The sequence below is a fragment of the Poromitra crassiceps genome (genome assembly GCF_964638095.1).
Source record: "Poromitra crassiceps genome assembly, chromosome: 29".
In the NCBI taxonomy this organism is placed as follows: domain Eukaryota; kingdom Metazoa; phylum Chordata; class Actinopteri; order Beryciformes; family Melamphaidae; genus Poromitra; species Poromitra crassiceps.
In genome coordinates, this window is record NC_139641.1 from 6,565,966 (window position 1) to 6,579,291 (window position 13,326).

At 43.8% G+C, this 13,326-nt stretch overlaps 1 protein-coding gene across 1 annotated transcript in view; it reads right to left on the bottom strand.

Annotated features, from left to right (window-relative positions):
* Positions 1-617: 617 nt before the first annotated feature.
* LOC310799941 (NACHT, LRR and PYD domains-containing protein 3-like) overlaps positions 618-13,326 on the bottom strand; it is a gene marked incomplete at its 5' end in the record, with an annotated part of 34,114 nt that continues 21,405 nt past the window's right edge. The window contains 6 exons of the mRNA XM_083662550.1: positions 618-2,261; positions 2,514-2,566; positions 2,764-2,934; positions 5,697-5,870; positions 6,794-6,979; positions 10,537-10,710. Of these exons, the coding sequence (XP_083518676.1) occupies positions 1,723-2,261; positions 2,514-2,566; positions 2,764-2,934; positions 5,697-5,870; positions 6,794-6,979; positions 10,537-10,710 (1,297 nt within the window). The 3' untranslated portion in view covers positions 618-1,722. The remainder of the gene's footprint in view (positions 2,262-2,513; positions 2,567-2,763; positions 2,935-5,696; positions 5,871-6,793; positions 6,980-10,536; positions 10,711-13,326) is intronic.

Below are 13,326 nucleotides of genomic sequence, written 5' to 3' on the forward strand. Positions count from 1 at the left end.
TAAAACAGAACAAAATAAAAAACAAAAAACAAAAACACAATAAAAATTGCTGATTGCTAATTGCACAGCCGCTTTTGGAGTTTAGAAATGTGATTGGCAGTGTGTTCTGTGTGAACAACGAGAGGGAATTCAGGAAGAGTGTGCAACATATAAAGAATTGTGTGTAGTGTTGTGATAAATGTGTGGTTTGGAATGGGAATCTGAGTCTAAAGCAGAAAATGTGCTTGGAGTTTAGCAGAATTGGTTTGGCAGTTGGTAGATGAGTTTCAGGTTGTGCACATTGTGTCTGATGTTCCAATTAATGTGTTTAAACAATTGTCAAAAACTGTAAGCAAAACATGCAGTTTTCAGTAAGGTCACCTTTGGGACAATGGGATCTGTTCTCTTTAAGATGAGGGTTTGTGTGGAGCAATGTCGCCCTCTGGTGGATTAAACAGGCCACGCTACAGCATGTGTGCAGGCTGGCTGGCTTTGTTGTTTCTACTCTGAACGTAAAGGAGCGTCCTGCACGAGATGGAGTAGCTCTGTTAGCGCGCGCCCGAGAGAGAGAGAGAGAGAGAGAGAGAGAGAGAGAGAGAGAGAGAGAGAGCGAGGGGGAGAGACAGACTCGCGCGCCCGAGAGAGAGAGAGAGAGAGAGCGAGGGGGAGAGAGAGACTCGCGCGCCCGAGAGAGAGAGAGAGAGAGAGACTCTCGCGCTCTCTAGTGCGCACGTCTCTCTCTCTCTCTCGCGCTCTCTAGTGCGCGCAAGTCTCTCTCTCTCTCTCTCTCTCTAGTGCGCGCGAGTCTCTCTCTCTCTCTCCTTCAGTCTCAACCTGCTTTACTGGCTTGTTGACAAGAACATTCCTGTGTTGCCAAAGTGAACGGATGAAAAAGAGAATCAATAAAAGACAAATATATTTGAGGGAAATCAAAACAAAGAAATAGAAGATAGAAAAGGATCAAACTAGTACATCAAGTGATCATAAGATTGTCAAGACAAAGTAAATACAGTGAGTCATGTGTCATATAAATCCATACAAACAATGCAGACTACATGAACATATACATGACATCATATGAAAGCAGAGACAGAAGACAGTTTGTAATAATTCTGTGATGTAAAGTTCTACATTGTTGCTGTTATGATGTCATCAGAGACACATTTAGCTGCTAAGTGCTTCACATGAGTACTTAGTGCTTAGTAGATACTGTACATGAAGGCCAATCAGAGGCTCAGTCACATCTTCAACCAATCACACACTAATGTCAATCAACAGTTACATGTTGCTTGATTTTCATCACTCAACTGATTTAACAACAGAGCAATAATACACTGCTTTATTTAAAGACAACAATAATGACATATTCAAGTCAACAAGTTCTGTTTCAAACTATACACATCAAACATTCTTCATTTATGTTGATCATTTTCAGACTAAAATGTCTGTACTTGTTGTATGTGATGTTAAAACTCTGTCCAGTTACTGTTCTCACACACACACACGCACGCACGCACGCACGCACGCACGCACGCACGCACGCACGCACGCACGCACGCACGCACACACACACACACACACACACACACACACACACACACACACACACACACACACACACACACACACACACACACACACACACAGAGATCATGTCTGTTCACAACCACATGAGCAATGAACTTGCATGCAAACACTATTGTGACTTTAGGTGTTTGTGTTTGGTCACAGTGTGTTTCTGTCTCACTCTATCTGACACAGAGACACTGATTCACCATCAGACCAGAACCTAAACCCAGGGTAAAGTGGTTCAGTGAATTTGGACTGGAAAGTGTGGAGGTGAATCAGGTTGTCAGAGGAAACTGTGTAGAAGGACAGAGAGCCAGCAGGCCAGTCCAGATACATTGCGACTCTGTTAGAGCGAGACGAGGAGGGGAGAGGTATGACTGTGCGTCTGGCATTGTGCCAGGCAGTGTAACTGTTATCAGAGCACTCCAGACTCCAGGACTTTTCATTCCATCCAAGCCTGCTGTCATCACCCCCTCCTGTCCTGCTGATTCCTCTGTAAGTCACTCCTATATAAACCCCTCCTTTCCTCTCGACCTCCCAATAACAGCGACCAGTCAGACCATCTCTACACAGCAGCTGATAGTGGTTGTTAAATCTCTCTGGGTGATCAGGATATGGCTGCTTCTCTCTCACCCTCGTCACCTTTCTGTTGTCTTCAGACAGGAGGAGGTTTCTGTGTGCTGTGTTTGGGTCCAGTGTGAGATCACAGGCATCTGATGAGACAACAAGACTCGTTACAGCAGCAGCTTCTCATCTAATAAACATGTTTGTTTGTTTGTTTGTTGATTTATTGACAGTTCATTTCTCAGCAGTTTGATGATGTCACATGATGTCAGCCATCTTCCTGACTCACAGGATGTGAATGAATGGACGTCACAGACTGTGCTGTAGATGCACTTTCCTTCTCACTAGTTGAATGTGTTGCTTTGTTTTTATGAATCAAACTAAATAAAATACACACTTACATTTACTCACAGCTTCACAGCTTTTCAACCACTGCAGTCCAGCATGTTCCACACTGGAGGAATAAACAGGGAAGAAGTCAGACCAACAGATTCTCTTTAATGATGGAAACATGGACATTTAAGAACCTTCAATATGAAGGATTTCCACTCATATCCTCCATTAAACATGAAACATATTCCTCATCTTCTCAGTGTGACAGAGACAATGTGTGTGACTCTCAGTCTTCTAGCAGATGTTGTCTCTTCATACCTGAGAGTCTCCAGTCTCCAGGTTGGATCCTTCAGTCCAGCAGAGAAGAGCTTCACTGAGGCTTCTGGATGATTGTAGCTCAGGTCCAGCTCTCTCAGATGGGAGGGGTTGGAGCTCAGAGCTGAGGCCAGAGAAGCACAGCCTTCCTCTGTGAGCATACAGTAAGACAACCTGCGCACACACACACACACACACACACACACACACACACACACACACACACACACACACACACACACACACACACACACACACACACACACACACACACACACACACACACACTTAAATGGGGTCTGCAGCCGACAGACTGTTTCTCTCTCTCCATCTACTTCTTTTTTCTGTCACTTGTTGCTTCTCTCGCTCCCTCTCTTTCTCTCTCTCCCTCTCTTTCTGTATCTCCCTCTCTTTCTCTCTTTCCCTCTTTCTCCCCCTCTCTTTCTCTCTCCCCCTCATTCTCTCTCTCCTTTTCTTTCTCTCCATCCCTCACTTTCTCTCCTTCTCCCTCTTTCTGTCTCTCCCTCTCTTCTGTCCCTCCCTCTGTTTCTCTCCTTCTCCCTCTTTCTGTCTCTCCCTCTTTCTGTCTTTCCCTATATTTCTCTCTCTCCCTCCCTCTCCCTATCTTTCTCTCCCTCCTTCTCTTTCTCTCTCTCCCTCTCTCCCCCCTCTCTTTCTCTCTCTCCCTCTTCCCCCTCTCTTTCTCTCTCTCCCTCTCTTTCTCTGCTCCCTCTCTTTCTCTCCCTCCCTCTCTCCACCTCTTTCTGTCTCTCCCTCTCTTCTGTCCCTCCCTCTCTTTCTCTCCGTCCCCCTCTTTCTCTCTCTCTCCCTCTCTCCCCCCCTCTCATTCTCTCTCTCCCTCTCTCTGTCCTTCTCTTTCTCTCTCCCTCTCTCCCCCTCTCTTTCTCTCCCTCCCTCTCTTTCTGTCCCTCCCTTTCTCTCTCTCCCTTTCTCTCTCGCTCCCTCTCTTTCTCTCCCTCCATCTCTATCCCTCTCTTTCTCTCTCTTTCTCTCTCTCCCTCTCTTTCTGTCCCTCCCTCTCTTTCTCTGTGGGGGAGGAGAGGCTGAGGGGGCCAGTCTGCACTGTGGAGGAGGAGGAGCTGAGAGGGGCAGTCTGCACTGTGGAGGAGGAGGGGCTGAGGGGGGCAGTCTGCACTGTGGAGGAGGAGGGGCTGAGGGGGGCAGTCTGCACTGTGGAGGAGGAGGGGCTGAAGGGGGCAGTCTGCACTGTGGAGGAGGAGGAGCTGAGGGGGGCAGTCTGCACTGTGGAGGAGGAGGAGCTGAGGGGGGCAGTCTGCACTGTAGAGGAGGAGGAGCTGAGGGGGGCAGTCTGCACTGTGGAGGAGGAGGAGCTGAGGGGGGCAGTCTGCACTGTGGAGGAGGAGGAGCTGAGGGGGGCAGTCTGTACTGTGGAGGAGGAGGGGCTGAGGGGGGCAGTCTGCACTGTGGAGGAGGAGGGGCTGAGGGGGCAGTCTGCACTGTGGAGGAGGAGGAGCTGAGGGGGGCAGTCTGCACTGTGGAGGAGGAGGGGCTGAGGGGGCAGTCTGCACTGTGGAGGAGGAGGGGCTGAGGGGGGCAGTCTGCACTGTGGAGGAGGAGGGGCTGAGGGGGGCAGTCTGCACTGTGGAGGAGGAGGGGCTGAGGGGGCAGTCTGCACTGTGGAGGAGGAGGAGCTAAGGGGGGCAGTCTGCACTGTGGAGGAGGAGGGGCTAAGGGGGCAGTCTGCACTGTGGAGGAAGCGCTGCTTTTTGTACCCATGAAGTGGATACTGAGCGCTATCTTGTATTACAGTATAACTGTATATATCAACCTGCCATGTTATCATCCTGTGTGTTTCTTATGTGTATGCATTATTGTGTTTGCCGTCTGGGCACTCATGTAACTGACTGACTCCCAGCATTTCACTGCACTATTACTGTTTATGTCCTTTGCATACTTGTGTGTATACAAATGTGTGTGTGTGTGTGTGTGTGTGTGTGTGTGTGTGTGTGTGTGTGTGTGTGTGTGTGTGTGTGTGTGTGTGTGTGTGTGTGGCGAGGCATTGAGTTTGTTTGATAAGTTGACTGTTCCTTAAAGCTGAGGCTCTCAAATGTTTTTCAGTCAAGGAGCCCTTACAAGATAGAAAATATACTGGGGACCCCCTCATTCTGATTATGATTTGCATACAATATTTTCATTGAACTATGAAGTTTTTACAAACAAAAAAATATTTTTATTTTCCTGAAAACTTTTCGCGGACCCCCTGGCAAAGTGCCACGGACCCCTGGGGGTCCCCGGACCCCCATTTGAGAAACACTGCTGTTGCAGGATACCTTTTGCTCTATAGCTTTGAGGCTTTCTGGGCTCGATGGAGAGAGAAGAGGGAGTTTGACTAGCTGGTAAGGCTCATATGAGAGACTTGTGCCTGCAGTACACTGCTTTGTCCACAGCAGAGGTGAGAAGGCTGTTAAGTGGGCTGGAGAGTAGCATTATCAAGTGGAGGAGGAGCTGGTGGGTCAGGATAGACCGGGGCTGCAGCACAACCTGGCTGAGCTGCACAGGGAATTGGGTGGGTTCCTGCAGGAGTGAGCAAAGGGGGTGCTTGTGAGGGCTAGGTTCTCCATGCTCAGGGAGATGGAGGCTCCTAGCTCCTTCTTTTTTGGGCTGGAGAGGAGACAGGGCGATGACAGTCACATGTTTTCACTGTGGTTAGCCGATGGGCTAGTCCTTTACAAGTCCTTTACTTTAGGTTTCAACAACAGAGGCAGTAAAGAGAGGAGATGATGCAATATTCTACCACAGGATAGAAACTAGATGTGATAAATGTTGGTATCTCAGCTGCTTTCAAAACTCACATCAGCAGGAAAATACAGAGGTCAGGTATTTTCACTGATATTAATGTGCATGTAAAGCCACATTTAAATGGTGGTCTGTTGAACAGTATCAGTAATACTGACCTGAGAGTTTCCAGTCTACAATGTGGACTCTCCAGTCCAGCAGAGAGAAGCTTCATTCCAGAGTCCTCTAAGTCATTGTTACTCAGGTCCAGCTCTCTCAGACTGGAGGACTGGGAGCTGAGAACTGAGGCCAGAGCTTCACAGCTTCTCTCTGACAGATTACAGCCACTCAGCCTTAATGGATATGAAGAGATAAGGAAATGTGATTTTATCATTTCAGTCACACAGCTCACACAAACAGATTAATAATGAATGCAAATATAGATACAGAGTTCAGTATGGCATCTAGGCTCTGATGATGTCACTCCCTGTAGCACTGGTTCAAATCCTAGTTGCTCTATTCTGAAGCAGCTGGAGATGTGACAGTGAACTATAGCTGCTCTGGTTTGTGTTTTCATTTCAGTTCTGGACTCAATGTGTGACAGAATGTGATAAATCCTTTACTTTAGGTTTCAACAACAGAGGCAGTAAAGAGAGGAGATGATTCTACCACAGGATAGAAACTAGATGTGATAAATGTTGGTATCTCAGCTGCTTTCAAAACTCACATCAGCAGGAAAATACAGAGGTCAGGTATTTTCACTAGGCCTGCATGATAGGAGGAAAATCTGCGATGTGCGATAACATTGTTCAATATAGCGATGACGATACGACTTGCGATAAATAAACACATATATTAGCTATACAGTTCCTATGTCTTTCTGCTTTAATAATGCTTTAATAATGCTAACATAGACGACAAACATAGCCTATGCCCACTGAATAAAGAAATGAAATACACACTGACTCTAGCTGAAATTACACACAGCGTGTTTGGGCTTTGGCAGAGGGGCGGAGCGCACTGTTGCAAGGGAAAGGTGTACGCTGGATTTACAACACAAGACAAAATGATCAGATGCTGAGTGGGAATGCATGACGCATGTAAATAAAACCACTTTTGTTTCAGGCAGTCTTTGCGATGTGTTTATTGCGCATGTTCATATTGCATGGACGATGAAAACACGATTAATTGTGCAGCCCTAATCTTCACTGATATTAATGTGCATGTAAAGCCACATTTAAATGGTGGTCTGTTGAACAGTATCAGTAATACTGACCTGAGAGTTTCCAGTCTACAGTGTGGACTCTCTAGTCCAGCAGAGAGAAGCTTCATTCCAGAGTCCTTTACGTCATTCTTACTCAGGTCCAGCTCTCTCAGACTGGAGGACTGGGAGCTGAGAACTGAGCTGATAACTGAGGCCAGAGCTTCACAGCTTATCTCTAACAGCATACAGCCACTCAGCCTTAATGGATATGAAAAGATAAGAAAATATTATTATTTGATCATTTCAGTCACACAACTTATGTAAACAGATTATTAATGAATGCAAATATAGAGAGGTGCAGCAATCTAAATAAGATATCAAAGCATGAGGTTTGAGACAGGAATAGAGAGAGGTGCATCAATCTAAATAAGATATCAAAGCATGAGGTTTGAGACAGGAATAGAGAGAGGTGCAGCAATCTAAATAAGATATCAAAGCATGAGGTTTGAGACAGTAATAGAGAGAGGTGCATCAATCTAAATTAGATATCAAAGCATGAGGTTTGAGACAGGAATAGAGAGAGGTGCAGCAATCTAAATAAGACATCAAAGCATGAGGTTTGAGACAGTAATAGAGAGAGGTGCAGCAATCTAAATAAGATATCAAAGCATGAGGTTTGAGACAGTAATAGAGAGAGGTGCAGCAATCTAAATAAGATATCAAAGCATGAGGTTTGAGACAGGAATAGAGAGAGGTGCAGCAATCTAAATAAGATATCAAAGCATGAGGTTTGAGACAGGAATAGAGAGAGGTGCAGCAATCTAAATAAGATATCAAAGCGTGAGGTTTGAGACAGGAATAGAGAGAGGTGCAGCAATTTAAATAAGACATCAAAGCATGAGGTTTGAGACAGGAATAGAGAGAGGTGCAGCAATCTAAATAAGATATCAAAGCATGAGGTTTGAGACAGTAATAGAGAGAGGTGCAGCAATCTAAATAAGATATCAAAGCATGAGGTTTGAGACAGGAATAGAGAGAGGTGCAGCAATCTAAATAAGATATCAAAGCATGAGGTTTGAGACAGGAATAGAGAGAGGTGCAGCAATCTAAATAAGATATCAAAGCGTGAGGTTTGAGACAGGAATAGAGAGAGGTGCAGCAATTTAAATAAGATATCAAAGCATGAGGTTTGAGACAGGAATAGAGAGAGGTGCAGCAATCTAAATAAGATATCAAAGCATGAGGTCTGAGACAGTAATATAGAGAGGTGCATCAATCTAAATAAGATATCAAAGCATGAGGTTTGAGACAGGAATAGAGAGAGGTGCAGCAATCTAAATAAGATATCAAAGCATGAGGTTTGAGACAGTAATAGAGAGAGGTGCAGCAATCTAAATAAGATATCAAAGCATGAGGTTTGAGACAGGAATATAGAGAGGTGCAGCAATCTAAATAAGATATCAAAGCATGAGGTTTGAGACAGGAATAGAGAGAGGTGCAGCAATCTAAATAAGATATCAAAGCATGAGGTTTGAGACAGGAATAGAGAAAGGTGCAGCAATCTAAATAAGATATCAAAGCATGAGGTTTGAGACAGGAATAGAGAGAGGTGCAGCAATTTAAATAAGATATCAAAGCATGAGGTTTGAGACAGGAATAGAGAGAGGTGCAGCAATCTAAATAAGATATCAAAGCATGAGGTTTGAGACAGGAATAGAGAGAGGTGCATCAATCTAAATAAGATATCAAAGCATGAGGTTTGAGACAGGAATAGAGAGAGGTGCAGCAATCTAAATAAGATATCAAAGCATGAGGTTTGAGACAGGAATAGAGAGAGGTGCATCAATCTAAATAAGATATCAAAGCATGAGGTCTGAGACAGTAATAGAGAGAGGTGCAGCAATCTAAATAAGATATCAAAGCATGAGGTTTGAGACAGTAATAGAGAGAGGTGCAGCAATCTAAATTAGATATCAAAGCATGAGGTTTGAGACAGGAATAGAGAGAGGTGCAGCAATCTAAATAAGATATCAAAGCATGAGGTTTGAGACAGTAATAGAGAGAGGTGCAGCAATCTAAATAAGATATCAAAGCATGAGGTTTGAGACAGGAATAGAGAGAGGTGCAGCAATCTAAATAAGACATCAATGCATGAGGTTTGAGACAGGAATAGAGAGAGGTGCAGCAATCTAAATAATATATCAAAGCATGAGGTTTGAGACAGGAATAGAGAGAGGTGCAGCAATCTAAATAAGATATCAAAGCATGAGGTTTGAGACAGGAATAGAGAGAGGTGCAGCAATCTAAATAAGATATCAGAGCATGAGGTTTGAGACAGGAATAGAGAGAGGTGCAGCAATCTAAATAAGATATCAAAGCATGAGGTTTGAGACAGGAATAGAGAGAGGTGCAGCAATCTAAATAAGATATCAAAGCATGAGGTTTGAGGCAGGAATAGAGAGAGGTGCAGCAATCTAAATAAGATATCAAAGCATGAGGTCTGAGACAGTAGAGAGAGGTGCATCAATCTAAATAAGATATCAAAGCATGAGGTTTGAGACAGTAGAGAGAGGTGCATCAATCTAAATAAGATATCAACGCATGAGGTTTGAGACAGGAATAGAGAGAGGTGCATCAATCTAAATAAGATATCAACGCATGGGGTTTGAGACAGGAATAGAGAGCGATGCAGCAATCTAGATTCAAGATTCAAGATTTTTATTGTCCTGTTTCTTTTTCTTGTTTCTTTTTGCTTTTTACTTTTGTTTTGTTATATTAGTTATTCATTTTTGAATGGCTTTATTTGTTGTTTTTGCACAATTGTTTTTATTGACATATTCGAAATAAACATGACTAAACTAAAACTAAACTAAAACTAAACTCCGTGGTACAAGTATCACGTGTGAAATTCTTGTGCTGTGGACTCCGTTTAAATAAGATATCAAAGCATGAGGTTTGAGGTTAATTGCTGTTTATAGATGAATCAGCATGTTTGTAAACAAACAGATTAGCTATATTTCCGGGTGCAACTGCCATTCATTTTAAACAGCAGTTCATGGTGAAACCACGCCCTCTTTGAACTCTACCTACTCCTTCATACTTTAAGATAGACACTCTATTCAAACTTTAAACAAGTCACCACATTCAGGACTCTATCACCTTAATTCAGATTTAATTTATCTTTTGTACTGTTTTAGAAATCACAGTTTAAGTTGATACTTTTCTCAACCTTTATAATGGGACCCTATGCAGTCTGCCTTGAGTGTACTTTTTACGGAATTCACACATTTTAAAACTGTGACAGTTCACACAACATACACAACTACATACATAACACTCACACTACATACATAAACATCAGACCCTTTAGGTACTTCTGCTCTCACTCACCATGTCAAACTATACAGTAGTATGTGAAGTGATGTTTATTTTATTTTTTATTTAACCTTTATTTAACCAGGTAAGTCATTGAGAACAAATTCTTATTTACAATGGTGACCTGGCAGAAGGCACAACCTTTTGAGGGAAAAAATTTATAGTTTTTGAGATATTAATGGTTGTTTGCCACAGCGTTTCAGCTTTATTTCATACTAGTTTCTGCTGCAGTGCCACCAGGAAGTACTTTGTTGTTGTTGTGATGTCACAGTGATTTTTCCTATATGACGTTTGATCAGAATAAAACTTATTCTGAAAACCTGATGTAAAACTTGCAGAGTCAGGAATACTGACCTGAGATACACTGTTTTGAGAGTACAGACCTTAGTTTGGAGAAATGTGTCAAATCAAATTAGAAAAACTGTCAATTAAAATCTTACCTGAGAGTCTCCAGTCGACAGTGTGGACTCTCCAGTCCAGCAGACAGCAGCTTCACAACGGAATCTTGCAGCTGGTTCTTACTCAGGTCGAGCTCTCTCAGATGGGAGGGGTTGGACTTCAGAGCTGAGGCCAGGACTTCATAGTGAGTCTCTGAGAGTCCACAGCCAGAAAGTCTGTGATCACAGATTTAATGTAAGATTAGTTGTATGAAAGCAGAGTTAAGCCCGCATCAAAATGTACACAGCATACTACTACTACTTCATAATAAAAGTGATAAACATGTAATATCACAAAGCAAAGCACAACAGAATGTACATGACGCAATTCTGTAAAATGTGTGTTTTTTTTTTTTATATATACAGATTTTAGCCTAAGCTTCACAGGCAGTTCATTTTAAATTCTGCTAAAACAACACAGGATTAACATGACACTCATGTATATTAACACAACAATAACACTGTCCACAGGAAAATATTGCTGTCTGTTGTGATAAAATGTAGGTTTCCAAAATGTTTTAACCACAGCCTCTTAACTCATTGAGTGCCAGCCACTTTTGGAGAACGGACGCTCCCAGTGCCAGAGTTTCAGAGCGTTTTCAGTGATTTCTCGAGGCCCACAGAATATTGTGTGATATTACTATGTAAACACCGAACACGCACAAAGAACGAGGAGACTCTATTGTATCATCAGCAAAAAAAAGTTTATTGATACCATTTTCCGTTCTTTAGTTATGAGCCGGAGAAGATAGGTTGTTTTCAGCAAAAACAGGCGTTTCAAATTAGAAGCTGAGATATTCAGCCTTTTGTGAAATTAAGCATTTCAAGCACATTCACTGACTCTGAAGCTAATATTTTCTGATGTAGTGACGTGGTGTAGTTGTGTGGTGCCCTGCGTGCCCCACCCCCCTCTCCCCCCCCTCAGCTGCAAACTCCTCCCCACACTAACACACAGCCTCACGCACCCAGCGTCTATTTTCGGAGTGCTCCGTTTTTGTGCGCCGGCTCCCAGCGCGACACGGAAAAGCCAAACTGGACTGCTGAGAATGGTTTGGCCCTTCGGCGTCGGGTGCTGCTTTTCTGGCGGCTAATCGTGTGGAGAAACTATGCAGACAGACAGACAGAGGCAGAGGGGCTCAGTTCTGGGCGCGGATTGACTGCTGTTCGCAGCCAACGTCAGCTCCAGCCAGAGCAATCTATATGGCTCTGGCTGCAGCATGCATCGGTTTCTCTTTCATCACGGGGCTTTTTCCTGCTGTTTTCCTGACCTTTCTCTAATCTGGAGAGCACTGTCGCCACCTAATGAGTCCGTAAAATAGGTTATACACCTTCAATAGCTACAATATTTGTACAGGAGATGCCTGAGGCTTTGATCCACGTCCCACCGTCAAAAAACGCATTTGACGCCGATCGACGTCATTGGCACTCAACGTTAGTATTTACTTTGACGCCGATCGACGTCATTGGCACTCAATGAGTTAAAGGACGTGGGGCCCTATCTTCCCAAAAGCGCTAATTTAGCGTTTGCGCTCGTTTAACGCCGTGTGCAATGCAAATTGGGGGCGGGCACAAGCGCATGACTGTTATAATTGTACTGGGCATAGGCGTGCCACATGCCAAAGCAGGCGTTTCAGCACTAAAATGTGGGGATAGATGGGATTATCCCTATCGTCAGCACCGCGCAATTACTTTGCGCTAAGAGCTTTGAAAAGGACCACTTACGCGCTAAATACCTCGCTGCGGTGGGAGCGCACTAATCTCCGTGCAGTGCAGCGCAGTGCAAAGTAAAATTCCTTTTGGATATGTCATTACGCACAGCCTTGCCACGCCAGGACATCAAATTATGCTGCTAAAATTGGGTATTAGCAGATAATTCAGTGAGGCAATCAACTATAACTCACTGAGAAACTTTTATCACATCGCAAAGAGGGAAATGAATTGAGAAAACTTGTTGGACAATGGACATAGGCTATTTACCTTCACAACCCGGAGGGTCGTTGGCACCACAGACGATCTGTCAATAAGCTCTCTCCATCTCTCTCTGTCCTCGCACGAGTGAGTACACTCTATGACACATGGAGAGAATTACAGTATTGCATGCCTCGCGCAAACAGCCATTGCGAGACGGGAATCTGTTTGGTTTTGATTGACGTAATGCCCAGCATTGCCTGGCCGCACCCGTGAATTTTGGGGCGCAGATGATTTTGGCACGGCTCTAATTTGCGCCTGCGACAGGTGCCGTGAACGTTTCGCATCCCCGGTGAGAATTGCATCCCCAACATATTTCGGGGCTGTTTTAACTTAGAAATCAGGGAGGTCACGTCTACCCAATTATATCACTTTTAAACAGTTACATTTCTGTATAAATCATTACAATTATGCTCCCGTGAGGTGGGGATGCTTTTTTTTATGCTGGGCGGGGGTGCAACACTCGGCAGAACACCAACAAATCCTATGAAAATAACAAAATCAACAATGCTTTACTCTCGTTACTTTCCATGTACCATTTTTAGCCATCAACGCAGAAGTAATTTGCTCTAATTAAACACATGGCTTCATTGGGCACAGGCTACATGGACGAGATTTATTGGCATAACAAAATTATCGCTGATTTTGTTATTTTCATAGAATCTTTTGATGATTAACAATGCATTGAAAACACTGGCCTTATCCTTTAATTCCTGCACTCCTTGGCTGGTTTGTATTAAGCGTTCAGCCCAGGGATCGACACTAACTTTTTTCATCATCGTCCCAGAACCGTCCCAAAATAAACCGTCCCGAATTTAAAGTCTT